A 19,202-nucleotide genomic window follows, 5' to 3' on the forward strand; every position below is an offset into this window, starting at 1 on the left:
AGACTGTTCTCCTTCTGAACCTGTTAAAGTCCAACAAACTCTTGTTCTTACAATGCAGTTTTCAGCCTACATGAAATATAATCTGTTTGCCATTCCACAAATGTCTTGGTCAACTCTTATATTATGAGGGAAACCAACCAGTACCACATACTTCCATAGCATCGTGATGTTTCTCACTCATCTTTGTAAGATCAAGGTTGTTCTCCCTCTCTCTGCTAGAGTAAATTCCAAGTCTAAAAAATTGATAGACAATTGTATTTTACTTGGCTTACTAAGAACCAAACATGCTAATAAGAAAAACGTGTGTGTGTTAGGGATAAGTATGTGAGACTGAGCAGCTTCACAGAGTGTAATTCATGTTTAATGACTGTCTTCACTGTTGTCAGCCCAATTCAATTTGGGGAGGAGGGAAGAGTTGGGGTGAGGATGAGTTTGTCTGATAGTCATTTCAGAAAATTACAGTCCAGCTATATAACTTGGATGGCCAATGGTACAAACTGCAATATTCTTCATGCTCTTTTAGAAAATCAATTACAGGCTCAGAATTTTTTCATTGAGTGCAATCTGTGACTGGGTGAGGTTTGCCAAGTAAGTCACCATCAGCAGATCCTGTAAGGAAACAGAGGTAAGATTGCATATTACACATCTGTATTCTATAAGCAAAGGTTAATTAGAACTATAGCATTTTTATAATTGGGTCCATTGAGTTGGGAGAACCAGCATGCTGTAGGGGTCTGGGCGTTAAGACTGTAACTTTGGAGACTGGGGGTGAATCCCTGCTTGACCATCAACTGGATAACCTTAGACAAGTCACACTTTCTCATAGAGAGGCACAGGCAAAAACCTGTATGGACAAATCTTGCCAAGAAAACCCTGTGTTTGGCTTGCCTTAGTGTTGCCATAAATCAGAAACCACTTGAAAGCAACAAGAGCAACAAGCTCCACTGAACTGTCACAAGAAACTGCAACTGCCCACTACAGACTGGCAAAGCTTCTAAACTATAAACAGCTACACACTCTGGGACATCACGCTTACATCAACTGGATTTAGTCCAAAAAAAGAGAGTTTAGTCAGTTGTTTTGAACTGCAGTGCTCTACATTAAGTTCTGTAGTTCATATGCTTGACTACACTTGAGTATACTTTATTTAAAATTCTGAAATCCAAAATACTCCAAAATCCAAAATTGCCCTCATGGATGGCAGGGATAGTGACACCCTTGTTTTCTGATGGTTCCATGTATACAGATTTTGTTTCATTTTAAACATTATTTAAAATATGTATAAAATTACCTTCAGACTATGTTTATAAGGTGCATACAAAACATAAATGAATTTCATAATTAGACTTGGGTCCCATCTCCAAGATATCTCATTATGCATATGCAAATATTCCAAAATCTGAAAAAATCCCAAATCCAAAAACACTTCTTGTCCCAAGCATTTTAGATAACAGAGACTCAACCTGTATCTGCAGTTTGATCCAATCATAGCCTATATCTGAAATTCTGAGCTGTGAGGAAAGTTTACATTTCCTGGGGTGCCATGTGCAGCATTCCCTGTGTTGGAGGAACTGAAGCAAGTCACTGAACTGTATACAGTTAACACTTGGGAGGCACCCCTTGAGGAAGATCTTTCCTGCAGTCCAATCAGTGGTCTAGCTGACTCCAATCATCACTGATTTGCAGCTGCTGGTTCCTTCCTCAAGAGGACAAAACTCTTAGCAACTGCACATCCTATGGCAGGCCCACTGAGCACAGTTGCTGGATGATGATCTAGCACCCACTGTGATGATTAGTGATAAAGTGACTATTAGTTGTTGTTGTTACCTGCCCTTGAGTCATCTTCAACTCATGGTGACATGTCATGAGACATCTCCAAGACCCCCTGTCCTCTACTGCTCTGTTTAGATCCTTGTCTTTTCTAACGAGTCAAGCCTTCTCATGATGTGGACAAAGTATGACAGCCTCAACTTTATCATCTTGGCTTCCTCTTCTTTGGGGAGGCTATAGCTGCCACTAACTACACTGGGAGGCATGGGTTCATATTTTGGAGATTGATGAATAGGAGGAAGTGAGTGCTGTAGTTCACCATCGCTCAAGCCTCTGCAGTCCTAGCTTTGGGCTACTGTGGCCTTGTCCACCAGTCAAGCTCACTCCAATAACTTACATTGATATTGCTGTTCAACATTGTTTCAAAATCTTCTGGGGAAATCTTTGGAACTTGGTTAATGAGGTCCATCAGAAAGCGTCCAACAGTGTTGTCTGCAGCCACTTTACCAGACTAGAAAAAAGAGAGCCAGAGTTACTTTTTAACATGTATAAGAAAAGAAAAATAAATATGTATAGTCCATTTCTTTCTAGGGTGAACTACTTTAACAGTATATCTTACCAATACGTCTTCTGCATACTGCAGCACTGTGCTCAGGGTATCCTGGATCCGAGCAGAAGATGTTCCCACTTGCTGAAGGTCACTGGACAAACTAATCACTCGATTTGGGCTGAAGCAAGTTTTCATAACAAGATCAACTGAGAACAGAGGATAAGACAGTTATTTTATGTCTTTTATAAACATGAACACTGCTTTGTGAGACCACTGTACTATGAAAGATGAAGCACTTTTAAAATAATAAATAAGACAAGTATTTTAATAAGAATGATGCTTCACTCATAAACAGCCTTTGAAATGATTCCTTCTCTTCAGTGGGAATTCAACAATTATTATATGACTGCCTTAAGTCTTGAAATTTTTCCTAAGAGGTTTATTTCTAGAACCAAGAGAATTGTTGATAAAGAATTTAATTAATCAGATACTAATACTTTAAAAAATACAGATTGCATTGTTAGGCCATCTTCCTATCTAGGGAAGGCACTAAGGATTGAACCAGCTATTCAACAACAGACCAGGGGCTCCAAAAGATCTTTAAAGTGATTGTGTGTGTGTGGTGATACATACAGTTATTTGTACTTAACTCCCTTCTTGTCACTTTCCCCTCCAGGTCCTCTTTCCTACCTGTTTTCCCCCCACACAAAAGGCTGAATATCTCAGCCTGTTTACTGTTTATTGATGATTCAAATAACCCTGCCAGATCAACCAAACTGCAATTTCAACCCTGCACTTCTCCATGACAGCAGACATGCTAATGATACCCATCTGTAGACTGAGAAATCAAAGCTAAAGAAAGAGGGGAGTGTGTGCTGCATTGTGTGTGCAGTTACAAAACCACACACATACAAACACACTGGAATTTTGCCAGCAGAGATTGGTCCACAGAAAGCCAGAGAACACAGATTCAGCTCAGCCACAACAGTATGAAAATAAATGGCACATACATAGCATTTAAGAGGAAAATGTAAAGTGATGAATATAGTCATGCTTCTGGTACAGAAGTTAATCTGCCCTAATTTTGACAAGCTGAGGATCTGTATGAGAGTGAGCAATAGCCCCCTGCCACTATGCTCCAGATTATAACATTTTTATTTCATCCCTAAAAACACAAAGCCACTCGCGTAAGAGTATAGTAGAGATTTGGGAGTGGGGGGAGGACAAGGTACACACTAGTAAGATCACTCAGACATTAACCAGGTATCAAACAAGAAATGAAGTGCTTACCACCTATTCGCTCTGTGTCATAGTAGGCATACTTCACTGTGAGGGGAGTGAACATTACTCCCATAGTTTTACCAGGGACTCCCATTGCAGTACTAGAGAGAAGAAGATATATTTATTTTTAAGGATAATTCCAAATATGAAGTTTTAGCAGCGCACTGACTTCAAGAAGCATACATAACTAAGAGTACAAAACATCCACCACAGATTTTACTGCATTCGTAGGAGAATAATCTTCAGAAAGCAAAATGTAGGCTTGTGTACTGCATATAGATAGGGCAGACTAAGGTTCAAAGAAAAATTATATTCCCTTTGCTAGTTCCTAATCACTGCAGAAGAGAAAGCAAGAAGTATCAAACATGCTCTTTATACAAATAGCATATTTCCACATTTTCAGATGCATGCACATCAGCTTAAAAAGGCAACAGTGATATAGGCAATCTTTGAAAGCAGAAGTGAAGTAATTAAAGTTTGTTCTTTTCCTCTATCTTTTTATACACAGCAGGTCAAAGAGAGCAAAGATCATATATCCATCAAAAATTCTTTCATTTACACAACTGGAATCCTTTAAAGGGGGTGAGGTACACACAAATTTATCCTCTTTCCATCTTCACTCATTTAAAGGTTTTTAGCATCCTTTGTTAGTATGAAATTTATGGACAGAAGCAATGTTTCTTTTATAAAATAACAACCTATTTTTGATGAATCATTTTCATAATTGGTTATTATCATTTATGATTTTACTCTATATGCTGATTTTTGGGATCTACAGCACGCCCGCGCCATATGTGTGCGCACCAACTACGGCTTTAACCTTACGTGGAAGGCTAAGCTGCAACAGGTATAATAGCGAGCATGCCACACGCAGGAGCACTCTCCCATTAAAACAAATGGGGTTTGAGCATATGTGTTTTTCCCCATACGTGGGGGGATCCGGAATGGATCCTCTGTGTATGGGGAGGGCCCACTGTATTTCTGAGGTCCAAAACACACTGCAGAAATAATCCAGTTGAGACCACTTTAACTGCCCTGGCTCAATGGGAGGGAATTCTCAGAACTACAGTTTCGTGAGACATTTAATCTTCTCTGTCAGAGAGCTGGTGCCACAATAAACTAGAATTCCCAGGATTCCCTAGCACTGAGCCAGGGCAATTAAAGCAGTCTCAAATTGGATTATTTCTGCAGTGTGTTTTGGACCACACAGAGAAGAGGGATAGATATAAATTAATCCAGTATTACAGTGAATCTGGATCACAAGTTATATTTTGCGTTCTGGAAGTTGTTGAGTTGTTAGCTACCCAAGGACAGGTAAAACAAGTGCAAAAATAAATACCTGACATATGCCTTAATACTCATACGGCCATTTTGTAGACTAGTATCTACAGTGAGATGAATTGGATTGTGTGCTTCTCGGCTGTAATATTCATGAATCAAGACAGAGTGTTCTGTGATGTCATGTCCTGTTGCATACCTTCAAAGAAATAGTTAAGATAATTAAAATCCACATACACAGAATTTCATTAATTAAACACAGACTTTTAAAAATAGCTCTTCCAAAAACAGCAATGTTTTCTAAGTGGGACATATTAATTAATGCTCCAGCATTCAAGATTTAAAATTATTTATAAACCATCTCGCTCCTATCCTTTGAAGTGTTTTAAATAAGTATAACTTTTTTGAACACACCTATTTTATCATAATAAATACTAGAAATGCAACCAATAAGAATATTTGACAAAGGCATCTTTTCTTCAAGAAGCTCGATACAATTTTATATTCATAAAGGCCCTGTGAACTAGATTAATCTGAGAGATAATAACATGCATGATCACCTGCAGAGTTGGGTAACTATTTAAAACTGGTTGCATCTGCACTACAGAAATAATCCAGTTTAGCAGCACTAACTGCTACGGCTGAATGCCATGGAATTCTGGGATATGTAGTATTGCGAGATATTTAGCCTGTCAGACAGCTCTGATGCTACAACAAACTACAAATCCCAGGATTCCACAGCATTGGGCCATGACAGTTAAAGTGGTTTCAAACTGGATTATTTCTGCAATGCAGATGAAGCCTGAGTCTTCCTACTCTTTGCTTAACACACTGACTACTCACTGGTATGAAATAAGATTATTTAATCCAGTTCAATGTTGCCTACCAGCCAGTATATTACTGTTGGGGAAAATGTAGCCGATTGGTCACATGCAAACCCACAACTTCACCCCTGTACACTTACAACATCCCAAAAAGAAAAAGTGAGGCATCTTTTGCCCCCACAGACCCATCTGCCACCAAAATAATGATTTTGGTCCAAAACACACTGCAGAAATAATCCAGTCTGAGACCACTTTAATTGTTCTCGCTTAGTGCTAGGGAATCTTGGGAACTGTAGTTTATTGTGGCACCACAGCTCTTTGAAAGAGAATGCTAAATGTCTCACAAAACTGCAGCTCCCTATTTCCCTATCATTGAGCCAGGACAGCTAATGCAGTCTCAAATTGGATTATTCCTGCAGTGTGTTTTGGACCTAAGTCTTCCTTTTTCCTCAGCTGTCGAACTGGTTGAAACCTGAATTGGAAGTGACCTTCTGCAATTATATATGCGTGCATATGTGTGTGTGCATGCATGCGCGCTGCAGCCCTGTAAGGTATCACAGGACTGAAAAATGGCTCCACCCCTAGTTTAGTTGTCCAACTCTGCTATATTATGCTATATAATCTGTAACAGCATTCTGAAAGTGTTGAGAGATTAATGGTAGTCAAAAGGGTCAGCCTTGCACTGTCTACCTCACTACTGAAATAAAGAACAGTAGAATGACTAGCACCATCCACTTTTACAGCACCTGAAAAAGCACCTACTGAAGTGACCTTGGGGTTTAGAGTCGCAAATTATTATTTGTTTAGTGAGCTTAGTGTCTTTTCTTGTATACTCCCTGAGCTGGGAGCAGGCATTATGTATTTGCTATGGCATTCTGTTTAAGGGATACAGCTGCTAAATTCATATGTAATAACATAACATGGTTTGTCCTGAAAACAGGCATGCAGTAACCTCAGGTCTAAACCATTCTTCCTCTTGTCTTCAAGAATCAAAAAGCTTCCAGTTGTGGACTATGTGCGGTTAAGGTCCCCCCCGCCCCGCCTTAATTCAGATAGTTGCAATAACCAACCACTAGCAGAACTAGCCAGCAGTTCCCCAGTTTAAAGAACACAGAGGTCCATGCTTAATTGAAAAATGAAAGCAATGTGCCACACACAGAGGAAAACAGAGGGAAGAAGTGAGTGAGGCTCACTGTTTTAAGGACAAGCCACGATTTGTCATTTAGTACACAGAAAACATCAACTGCAAATAGCATGAGACTGACACTTCAACATGATAACAAGGTAACTCTATAATACAGCTACTGAACTATTTTTAAAACTGTTAGAACAAAATCCTCTCCAGATAGCTGGGCAAACAGCAACTTAATGCAAAGCAATGACCTACCATCCCAGAATAATTTCACTTGGAGACACTTTCTTGTGCAGCTCATACATATTCTTGGCAAATTCCATGTCAACTGCCACCTGAAAAGCAGCAAAAGGATGCATACTAGTAAAATCTAAACTCATTAGACTAACAAGTGTACATCAACTGTAACTGGGAACATCTTTCCTTGGCCTGAACTTCTAATTGGCAAGCAGTTGTTTTCAATGAATAGGTCTGTAACTTCATTCACAGTGGGAAGGGGAAGTGTAAAATGAGTAAGGCACAATGCACAGTACATGTACATGTACTATACGATACTTGTACCTGGATAAGAAATTACAAACACAGACATCAGCAACCTTATAAACATGGAGAACAAATCTTTCCATGCATTTTCCTACTGGGAGAGCACTTCAGTAGTGTGCAAAGTGAAAATACTAAGCTGATTTATGATAACAGTGAAACCACTGAAAAAGCTTAAGACAGGAAAGGCTGTATGTAGTTGGGAAGGTAGAAGATAAGGAAGACCCTGCAGGTTAGGCCTGAGTCAGCAGTAATGTCAGATGAAAACAGTACCACCAAGATACTGTTTTTCCTTCATTTTAAAGGGTAAAGTTGCAATATAACCCTATTTATGAAAAATGTCTTTTGTGTATAAACCTATTTCCTACCCCATTTTGCTACTAATTATGCTCTCTGAAGAACTAGTGCCAAATTAAGACAAAGCAGACATACCCAGACTTACTTTCTCTTGGACAGGTGAGGTGGCACCGTTCAGGACACTAATTGTGTACAAGTGGCAACCTGTGTACTACTCCCAGACAACTAGCCTTGCTCTGAGTAAGCATCTTATACAATGCTGAGTCAAGACTCATGATGTGCTTCATATTCTCAGTCACCAAAGATGCTAATCATGCTGTATCTAAAAGGGGCATTTTGTTTCACTTCTCTACATCTGCATGTCTGTGGAGAACAAGATCCCAGCAATACAACGCAAGACTGCTGTGTGTGACAACATAGCGTTAGTATACCCCTTGCTGCACAGGGGAAATCAGATCATTAGATTTCCTAGAAATGATTTGGTAAAAATCAGAATCACAGGATCTTTAAACCCAATTTGCCACCATCTCACTCATACTGCACCACTGGATCCTTTCTTTGGCCTCAAGAGGCAGTAACATAATGCAGACTGAAGACCAAGACGGCACTCACTTCATCTTCCGACTCATTGTGAGGGACAGAGAAGCAGTTGGTGACTTCCACTGAATGTTTGTCAACTGTGCCTGTGAGATTTAAAAGAAGAAAAGAAACATGTTTCCCAAAGAGGAAATTTTCCCCTTCCAAAGCCCTGAACCACGTGGGTAGCAATTTGTTAATTGACAGACAAACACTAGGAGGTTAATCAAAAGGGACATCTCATGTAGATTGGAGAAAGTAGCACAGGCAACAGAAATGTTACCAGCTTTTCTTCTTCCATCAAGTTACTTCACTTGAGAATGTCTAGCAGAGAATGTTTTTTCACTGGCAAAGGGCAACATGGTTTTAATTTACGGGGCTTCGTTGGCTCTAGAATGTGAAAACAGTATCTCCCACAGGGCAGAGAGGGATGACTGGATGCAAAAAAGGAGGTGGAAGAAAGCTCATACTCAATTTAATTTATTTATTTATCTATTTATTTATTTATATGCTGTTCTTCAGCCACAAATGTTGTCAGAGCAGCTTACTCACTGTCAGTTTGGCCATTCCCTGCCCTCAGGCTTCCAAGTGAAATAAGACATGGAGCACAAGGGAAAGGGAATCACAGTGGGAGAGGAGAAACCAGTTAGTCTTAAAGCTGCTGCCAATGTTCCTTTTTTGTCTCCCCCTCCCTTCCTCCTTTTTACGCTGCTAGAGACTAACACGACTACGTCTTTGAGTTCAATAAACGATTTAGGGAAAAACTTCAAAAGCTTTTCCGATAAGCAACATCCTGCCCAAATTCTCTTCCCTATACGATATATCCTACGCTCATCTTGCCATTTTGTGCTCCTGAACACTTTTGGCAATACAGTCGTCCCTTGACACTCGCGGCTTTGGCACTCGCAGTTTAGATGATTCGCAAGATCAAAGCTGCTGAATGAACCAGCCATTTTAGAGGATGCTTACAGCTTGTTACGTTGCTTTGAAACAGTGGTCCTCAAACTGTATGCCCTTTAAGAGACGTTGGTGGACTCCATCTCCCAGAAGCCTCAGCCATGTGGGCTAATGGCCTGGGATTCTGGGAGATGGAGTCCAAAACCCCCTTAAAGAGCACCATTTGGGGACCACTGTTTTAGAGGATGCTCACTGCTTGTTACGTTGCTTTAAAACGGTGGTCCTCAAACTGTGTGCCCTTTAAGAGACGTTGGTGGACTCCATCTCCCAGAAGCCTCAGCCATGTAGGCTAATAGCATGGGATTCTGGGAGATGGAGTCCAAAACCCCCTTAAAGAGCACCATTTGGGGACCACTGTTTTAGAGGATGCTCACTGCTTGTCACGTTGCTTTAAAACAGTGGTCCTCAAACTGTGTGCCCTTTAAGAGACGTTGGTGGACTCCATCTCCCAGAAGCCTCAGCCATGTGGGCTAATGGCCTGGGATTCTGGGAGCTGGAGTCCAAAATCCCCTTAAAGAGCACCATTTGGGGACCACTGTTTTAGAGGATGCTCACTGCTTGTTACGTTGCTTTAAAACGGTGGTCCTCAAACTGTGTGCCCTTTAAGAGACGTTGGTGGACTCCATCTCCCAGAAGCCTCAGCCATGTGGGCTAATGGCCTGGGATTCTGGGAGCTGGAGTCCAAAATCCCCTTAAAGAGCACCATTTGGGGACCACTGTTTTAGAGGATGCTCACTGCTTGTTACGTTGCTTTAAAACGGTGGTCCTCAAACTGTGTGCCCTTTAAGAGACGTTGGTGGACTCCATCTCCCAGAAGCCTCAGCCATGTGGGCTAATGGCCTGGGATTCTGGGAGATGGAGTCCAAAATCCCATAAAGGGCTCCGTTTGGAGGCCACTGACTTAAGATACGAGAAGAAAGAGCGTCCCCGCTCCCTCTTAAGGAGTCCTTTCTAGGCGACCCGGCCTCCACTGCTCTCTCACCGAGGAGCGTCCCGATGACCCTGGCCGCGCCCTCGTTGCGCCGCTCGAAGCTGTCCACGATGGAGGCCAGGACCACCGGGTGCAGACGGACCGCGCGGCCCCCGGGGAAAGGCGCCGCCAAAGGGGCCGGAGGGGTGGGCGCTGCTGGGGCCGGAGCCGGGGCTGGAGGAGCTGAGGGCGGCGTGGCCCCGGCCGCGGAAGCCGAGGTCCCCGAAGCAGGCGCCGGAGCGGAAAGAGCAGGAGGCGTCGGTGGCGGCGTCGGAGCCCCCTGAGGAACACCTGCGGTCACCACGGCCGCCATCTTGTCGGCAAAAGGGAGAAGGAGGGCTCAGCGCCCCTTCTGATTGGCTGATGGGCTCGGGATCGCGGAAGTCACGTGACTTAAGAAAGTGACCATAGAGAGAGGAAGCAGAGCGGCGCCACCATAGAGATGAGGGCACTTCCGGTCGTTTTGCATTCCGCCGCCATTAGGAGAGGGAAAGGTGGGAGGAGGAGGAGGAGGAGGAGGAAGGCCCAGCAGGCGGCAGTCGCCCCTGTTTCCGCGTTGATGATGATGATGATGATGATGATTATTATTATTAATTTATATATTATAATTATTATTATAATTATAAAATAATATTATCTAATTATAATTATATAATTATTATAATTTTATATAAATGTATATTATATTATCATTATTATATTATTAGAATTATATATATTATTTTATATTAATATATTATTTTAATAATATATTATAATAATATATATTATAAAAATAAATGTATAATATATTATATATATTATATATTATTATAATTTATAATGATATATTATAATACTTTATATTATTAAATATTATTATCATTATATATTATTATAATTTGTATTAATATATTATTATAATAATAATGTTATAATATATATATATTATAATATAATATATAATATATATCATATTATTATAAATTATAATTATATATTATATATTATTAAATATTATCATTATATATTATAATTTATAATAATATATTATTATAATAATATATATATTGTAATATAAATTATATATTATATATTATTATAAATTATAATAATATAATGTATATTATTATAATTTATAATATATTATAATTATATAATATGTTGTTATAATTATATATTACTATTATTATTATTATTATTATTATTTTCTTATATCCCATCTTTCTCCCAATATAAAGACTGAAGGCGGTGATATCGTTATCATTTCCTTTTCTTAGGTCCAACACCACTGCAGAAATAACCCAGTTTGAGACCGCTTTAATTGCCCTGGCTCAGTGCTAGGGACTCCTGGGAATTGTAGTTTATTGTAGGACCAGAACTCTGACAGAGGGCTCAATGTCTCCCTAAATGACAGTTCCCAGAATTCCCTAGTATTGAGCCAGGGCAGTTAAAGCGGTCTCAGACTGGGTTATGTCTGCAGTGTGTTTTGGATCTTAGTCATTTCCAACTTATGGCGACCCTGATGTGGCTCTATAGCGGGGTTTTCTCGCTGAGATTTGTTCAGAGGGGGATTTGCCTTGCCCTTCGCTTCCTCTGAGGCTGAGACAGTGTGACTCACCCAAGGTCACGCAGTGGGTTTCCATGGCCGAACGGGGGATTCAAACCCTGGTCTCTGGAGTCCGACGTTCAAACCAATGAAACAGACCTTAGGCTGCCTCTGCACGGCCGGAATAATCCAGTTTGAGACTGCTTTTACTGCCATGGCTTAATGCTATGGAATTTTGGGAGCTGTAGTTTTGAGAGATATTGGTCCAAAACACACTGCAGAACTAATGCAGCTTGAGACCTCTTTAACTGCCCTGACTCAGCGCTAGAAAATCCTGGGAACTGTCGTTTATTGTGGCATCAGAGCTCTCTCTCACAAAACAGCAGTTCCCAGAATTCCATAGCATTGAGCCAGGGTAGTTAAATCATACTGGATTATTTCTGAAGTGTGTTTTGGGGGTTCGAGACATCCAGCCTTTCCCATTGTGGATGAATGTCTAAGTGTTTCACATTGCTGCAACAAAATACAAATAATAACAACAAACGTATTTCTTTCCCGACTCCCCTCAAGGCTCGAGGCAGGGTACAACACGGTAAAATACAAAACACAGTTTAAAAAGGAAACACAAAAAACCAACAATTAAAATACTTTTACTACCATAAAATTATTAACATACACTTACATAATACATTCTTTAAAATATACAAATCACAAAGCCAGCTATCATTTAAAATAGACTGGTAGGCCTGCCAGAAGAGATGTGTCTTTAATGTTATTTTAAATGCTGCCAGCATTTTCAGCTATTGTATCTCTTCCAACAGGTCACTCCACACAGTCTGGAAGCAGCAGACAGAAAGGTCCTCTGGGAAACCATTGCCAGCCTGGTCCTAGCCATTTGGAGCAAACATTTCCCAAATGACCTCAGTGTACAGGGCAGATTTTACGGGAGAAGGCAATCCTGTAAGTAAACTGGATCCAAACCATGTAGGGATTTAATAATAGTAACTAACACTTTGTACCTTGCCCAGAAAAGATCAGTGTGATGTAGTCCTCCTGGATGTACCTGTAATCGGTCTAGCTGCATATTCTGAACTAGCTGCAGTTTCTGGGCTTGGTACAGAGGTACCAGTGGACAACCCCTAGAGGACAGGATCAAATTCAAAATGACCTGAATAGACTAGAAAGCTGGGCCAAAGCTAACAAAATGTAATTCAACACAGAAAAATGTAAGGTACTGCACTTAGGGCAGAAAAATGAAATTCATAGATATAGGATGGGAGACACCTGGCTGAATGAAACTACGTGTGAAAGGGATCTAGGAGTCCAAGTAGACCACAACTTGAACATGAGTCAACAGTGTGATGCAGCAGCTAAAAGGTCCAAGGCAATTTTAGGCTGCATCAATAGAAGTACAGTGTCTAGATCAAGGGAAGTAATAGTGTCAGTCTCTTCTGCCTTGATCAGGCCTCACCTGGAATACTGTGTCCAGTTCTGGGCACCACAGTTCAAAAAGGATGTTGAGAAACTGGAGTGTGTCCAAAGGAGGGCGACTAAAATGCTAAAGGGTCTGGAAACCATGCCCTATGAGTTATGTTTAGCCTGGAGAAGAGATGGTTAAGAGGGGATATGATAGCCCTGTTTAAGTATTTGAATGGGTGTCACATTGAGGATGGAGCAAGCTTGTTTTCTGCTGCTTCAGAGAATAGAACACGGAGCAATGGATGCAAGGTGCAGAAAAAGAGATTCTACCTAAGCATTAGGAGGAACTTCCTAACAGTAAGAGCTGTTTGACAGGGGAACACACTCCCTCGGTGTGTGGTGCAATCTCCTTCTTTGGAGATCTTTAAACAAAGGCTGGATGGCTATCTGTTGGGGATGCTTTGCTGTGAGTTTCTGCATGGCAGAATGGGGTTCTACTGGATGGCCCTTGTGATATCATCCAACTCTATGATTCTAGCCCAATGTAGAGCGCATTGCAGAGGTCCAGCCTTTAGGTTACCAATGTGTGCACTACCATCTTTAGATCCTCCAGTTCTAGGAAGTGGGGAGCAGTTGACGTATGTGGAAAACAGCATTATCAATATGTCAAATCCACCATCACAGTAGACCTCCAAGCAAATAGATTTGGTATCTATTGCTTCCATAAACAAAGGATTCTCAAGCTCTAATCTGCCAGGAAATCAAACATCCCTCTGGATAGCCCCGATGAAATGCAGGCAATAAAGTTAGTGTTCAAATTGAAATGAAATGTCACTTTGCTAGATAAGCTTTAATAAGAAATGTGAACAGAGTTCATGCAGCTCTAATGTTACATAGATACATACTATAATGGATAATGGGGGGAAAACATTTAAAAATAGCAAATCCCATAGGATGAACTATTAAAGGTAAAAACCCACTAGCACCAGAGAAGCTTTATACAAACAGTGCATCAACTGCTGTTATGAATTGTCAATGTATTTTATCTTTTATCATCTTTCACAGTTGTTACACATTGCACTTCTGCCATTTCCTGCCATTCAGTTTTTCTTCTTTTGTGTTTGAAGACTGAGTGTAACATTGAATGAATCTGATATGATAAAGCATGCACTAGTTCATAAAGCAAGAACTCCATGGATTTTAAAATATATACCACTTAAAGATTTTTGAAGGACTGGAACCTATTTATGGATATATATTTGAACAGTAAGAAATCTCTAACAAAGTAATAACTTGTACTTAGAATTATTAGTGATTACAGTACTTAGTTCAATTTAGCAGGATCTGTAATAGTGGAATATATTTTCACTTATTTAGTTTTGTCATTATAGTCTGGGTGGGGTTAAAGTTGTGCATTAGTTAGGCTATGTTTAGTTAGGTAGCATTTATTGTAATAGATTTAGTAGTGTGTTACAGTATTAATTTAGTTTAGTGTAGTTTAGTTTTAGGTTTCTAAATGAAGTATGTATGTATGTATGTATGGCTTTCCCCCCTTTTGATATGTTGATTCTTTTGTTGTGTATTATGCAGTATGCAATAAAATTAATAGTTACACTCCAGACCTTGACTAAAATAAAACCACAATCAGAACACACACCCTACTGCAATGTGCTAACTGGACATGAGTCTGTCTTGGAAGACCTTCCAGAAATTTCACATTGTCTCAGAGTATTTACTGGTGGATGACTGGGACTGTCCAAAAAAACAAATCTTGCAAGGATCTAGAAGAGTTTATTCCTGACATTTCCCCAGCATCCGTAGCTGGCATCTTCAGAGACGGTGCATTCTCTGAAGATGCCAGCCACAGATGCTGGCGAAACATCAGGAATAAACTTTTCTAGAACATGGCCACATAGCCTGAAAAACTCACAAAAAACTATGGATGCCGGACATTAAAGCCTTCAACTTCACAAATCTTGCAAGGTCTTACATTTCAACGGTGACCACACAATTGCCAAACAATTTGAAGTGTTAGTGATAGGCTTTAATGCTCTATACGATTTAAAAGAGAATCAGGAATGTATGGCTTTCCAGAAGTTGATGGACTGAACTTCTTTCAACCCTAACCGTTTGCTATGCTGGGTAGAGCCAGTGTGAGTTGCAGTCCGAAAGGTTCTGGGAGGTCAACACATTCCCCAGCCCTGGTTTATAATCTGGGTATTATGAAGAATTTCTTCATCTTGAGAATTTGTTTATACACCAAGGTATTAAGGCCCCTTAATTCTAGTGACTTGTTTTTGCAGGTTAGGTGTATAAAAACAAGAAAAACGATTCAGTTCTGGCATTGTATCTGTGGAAGGCTTACTCAGAGAGGCTCAACTGGCACTTAAAAAGGCCTCTGGTAAATATGTTTTTCTTTTCCCAAGCTTTAAAAATACTATTGTTGATTTCAATTCTGTTACCACTATTTTACGACTCTTTTCTTTTTTTATAATTGCTTTAGCATTATTTAAGCTGCACTGGGAGTGCTAACTCTGATGGGATGAATACATATATCCATATGAACAAATACTAAGCAAACTAAGTAGAGCATTTCATTTGCTATTTTTAATTTGCCATTTGGATTTCACATGGGGTATAGTCTGGAGGGGTTTTGATAAAGAACACAAAACATTAAGAATGGAGAGAAATATAAAACAATTCTTCATTAATGAAAGCCAGCTAGTCATCTCTGTCATCCTTCTAACTAGTTACAAGTGAAACTGCCCGTCTTCAAACTTATAAACAGGAGTTAAAATTTTTGATCTATTTCATATATGTGGACACATACTGCTGTACACTCTGAAATTATTTCAATGGGGTTTGTGCAGCATCCTCATTCAAGCCTAACTGAAAAGCAAAATGTGTTGTACAGCAACAGCATATGGCAGGTATCACCTACAATTTAAAAATCAAATCACTGTATTTATAGAATGAACTGAAAACATTACCAAAACAGAGGGCCGAAATCATTTAATATCTGTCTACAATTAAGATGGGAAAAGAATATCATGGAATTTGGCTACACGTATAACAGATTATAGTCAGCTACAGTTCACTTACTGTAAAATTGTATTTATTTCTCTTGCACATTTATTTCCCAATGTGAAAATAAGTCTCCAACGAACTTACCTCAAGAAAAATGTTTTTACACACACACACAAACACACTCTTTAAGGATTAACAAATCCTCCTCACAGTAATTTGCCTTTTGAGGATACCTTCATTATTTGGTATCAGACTTGAGAATACATGCTAAAATTTACCTGAACATTTCTTTAAAACAAGAAACTCAGAAGGCCCTGTAACAACTAAGCTTCACAACCTTCAAAAATTATGATCCTCATTCTTCCACTTCTGTCTCTTTCAGTACATGCAATGCTGCTTTTCATAAACCAGTCAAATTCTTCTGGAGTCAAGAACATGTAGTTCGCCAAATATTGTTGGACTCTTGTCAGTCCCAGTCAGCATGGGCAGTAATCAGGTATGATAGGAGTTGTCTAACATCTTCTGTGGATCAGATTCCTCACCCTGTATTCTAGAGATGCGCAAAGCACCCTGGAACTGGAGTATGAAAAAGCCTTGGGTTTTTGGTCTCTGAAAAATATATTAGTGCTTTATTCAGAAACAGGTGTTCTGAAGTTCTGCTTAAAAAAAAAATCCAACTGCAAATTTATCTATTCACGATCAGAACATTTGTCTGAAAAGTTTATTTTAAATTTTCTGAACACCTGAAGCAGGACTGCTTTAGATATTACACAAGTGTCCAGAGAAAACTAAACAAAAATTAAAACTGTTATAAATTACAAGTATTTGCTTTTGAAAGAGCTTCAGTAAACAGAAAACATGACACACATATTGCAAGGAAACCCTCAACATTTCATGCAACAGCAGGCAAGATGTAAAAAGCCACCTAAATTCACACATTTTTACATTGAATCATCAGAAAAAGTATTCTTTAGTAAATCTGTACATCCAAATACATTTGGGAGCTACATCTAAGTTACATCATTTAATGTTTTATACACTTGTTACCCCTTTTAAATCATCAAGTAAACACTTCGAAACTGGGGGTGGGTGGGCGGTTGAATTAGGAAATAAGAAAAGAAATAAATCATTGCAGACATTCAATTATTATTTTTTAAATCTAGACTTCCAAGAGTTGAATAAAAACAGAATGCATCATCTTTATTTAACATTTCTGCTTGCTGACTGTACAAAAATTGCAGTGCAGAGAGTTCCACCTTGGTACTTAGTTTCTTTGGATGGATCTCAGATATAGCTGGATATTCCTTTAATAATGAGCAAATGGAAAGTTGGTCCTATTAAACAGATATTGCATGCAAACATTTGCGTTTTTAAACGAATATATATTATCTTTTTAAGTAGGTGATATTGCAAGTTATCCTGGTACCGCCAAGAGTTTCTTTACCCTCTCAAACAGCACTTAAACACGGAGAAGAAATTCTTCCAGAGCAGTAATTTAAGTATCAGTAACTAATCAGAAAAAAATTTAGGAGCCACGTGTTTCACTTTCCTTTTTAATTGAATGGAACAAATGCTTAAATACAGTTTGTCCTCTTCACTGAAGAGAGCTAGTCTATTTCAGCTTTATGAGCTTGGCTTCTTTGGGGCAGGGAGGGAGATTAGCATGTACTGTGGCAATGCCTACTGAATACAATCCAAGCATTTGCTGTGAACAGTTGGAGGAAGTCAGTAAGAACTGGGATCAATGAAAAAAGATGTTTTAAATGATCCTACCCAGAAAGAGAGAGAGAGAGAGAGAGAGAGAGAGAGACCCACAGAGTGCCCAGTGTTAAACACACAATTTTCTTCTTGCACTTTTTGGTGTGCAAGTTTATATATACTCTGTCCCCACCCCACCCATTAACTGTTCCAGAGTTCAGTTTCTCAGTCAATTTTCACGTTGGTGTAGATTTTTCTAACAAAGGCACTTGTTCCCATGTAGCCAATAGCTCCTGCAAAAAGAAAACAAATATGTATAAACAAGCAAGCAAGCAAATGTATTACATTTCACTTTTAACACTTTGGTTTTGTGTCAAAACATGTACTTCAAACTGCTACACATTAAAAAAAATCTATATGCACTGGCAAGGCACGTATGTCTTTTATGATGTCACTTCTCAAGAATCACAGAATCATAAAGTTACAAGAGACCCCCAGAACCATCCATTTTAATCCCCTGACATGCAGGAATATACAATCAAAGCACTCCTGACAGATGGCCTTCCAGCCTCTGTTTAAAGACCTCCAAAGAAAGAGACTCCACCACTCTCTAAGGAGTGTGTTCCACTGTTAAACAGCCCTTACTGTCAGGAAGTTCCTCCTAATGTTGAGCTGGAATCTCTTTCTTGTAGTTTGGCTCCACTGCTCCGGGTCACATTCTCTGGAGTAGCAGAAAACAAGCTTGCTTCATTCTCACTATGACATCCCTTCAAATATTTAAACAAGACTATCATGTCACCTCTTAACCTTCTGTTCTCCAGACTAAACATATGCAGCTCTCTCACAGGGAATGGTTTCCAGACCTTTCACCATTTTTGCCACCCTCCTGTGGACATTGTCCAGTTTATCAGTATCTTTCTTGAATTATGGTGCCCAGAACTGGGCACAATATTCCAGGTGCTTTCTGAGCAAAGCAGAATAGAGTGACATTACTACTTTCCCCAATCCAGACAGTATTCTACTGATGCGGCAGAGAATTGCACTGGCTTATTTAGCTGCTGCATAAAACAGGAAGTTTGTAGCTCATGCATCCTGTGCCCCTTTTGGACATATGGGTGGCGGACAGAACCATTTTTGAAACCATTTTTGCCAACAATGGAATCCAAGAAAGAAAATTATCTGGACCAAAGATGGTTTTTACATTTTCAGAGATGAGGCTAAACCATGCTTTCTGTCCCACACTCCAAGATACAATCTGAAACCTAGGAGGGACTGATTCATTTACTCTGCATTCTCCTGTCCTCAAAATTAAAGTTTTGATTAAAAGAAAGAAAGAAAGAAAACCCATGCCCAAC

At 39.6% G+C, this 19,202-nt stretch overlaps 2 protein-coding genes across 2 annotated transcripts in view; both read right to left on the minus strand.

Moving 5' to 3' along the window:
• Nucleotides 1-343: 343 nt before the first annotated feature.
• LOC149318962 (eukaryotic translation initiation factor 3 subunit F-like) lies at nucleotides 344-10,512 on the minus strand. Its single transcript, XM_089510820.1, has 8 exons — nucleotides 10,188-10,512; nucleotides 8,285-8,355; nucleotides 7,091-7,170; nucleotides 4,941-5,078; nucleotides 3,611-3,702; nucleotides 2,390-2,526; nucleotides 2,168-2,281; nucleotides 344-609 (listed from the first exon to the last, which is right to left on the minus strand). Exons 1-8 carry the CDS (start codon nucleotides 10,486-10,488, stop codon nucleotides 532-534), a joined length of 1,011 nt encoding a protein of 336 aa, XP_089366946.1. The 5' UTR covers nucleotides 10,489-10,512; the 3' UTR covers nucleotides 344-531.
• Nucleotides 10,513-15,714: 5,202 nt separating this feature from the next.
• The window catches only part of TM9SF3 (transmembrane 9 superfamily member 3), a 44,964-nt gene continuing 41,476 nt past the window's right edge, over nucleotides 15,715-19,202 (minus strand). Inside the window, exon 15 of the mRNA XM_089510821.1 lies at nucleotides 15,715-18,140. Within this exon, the coding sequence (XP_089366947.1) occupies nucleotides 18,073-18,140 (68 nt within the window). The 3' untranslated portion in view covers nucleotides 15,715-18,072. The remainder of the gene's footprint in view (nucleotides 18,141-19,202) is intronic.

This window comes from Sceloporus occidentalis, unplaced genomic scaffold, assembly GCF_023333645.1.
Source record: "Sceloporus occidentalis isolate IW3139 unplaced genomic scaffold, rSceOcc1.0.p SCAF_2, whole genome shotgun sequence".
NCBI classification, from domain to species: domain Eukaryota; kingdom Metazoa; phylum Chordata; class Lepidosauria; order Squamata; family Phrynosomatidae; genus Sceloporus; species Sceloporus occidentalis.

Bases quoted from the DNA above. Each gene is read 5' to 3' on its own strand.
- LOC149318962 (XM_089510820.1), bottom strand. From the start codon at position 10,488: ATGGCGGCCGTGGTGACCGCAGGTGTTCCTCAGGGGGCTCCGACGCCG. The intron at 8,356-10,187 runs GTGAGAGAGCAG...TAAATCTCACAG, and splicing joins GGTCATCGGGACGCTCCTCG to GCACAGTTGACAAACATTCA. The intron at 3,703-4,940 runs GTATTTATTTTT...TCTTCTCTCTAG, and splicing joins AGTATTAAGGCATATGTCAG to TACTGCAATGGGAGTCCCTG.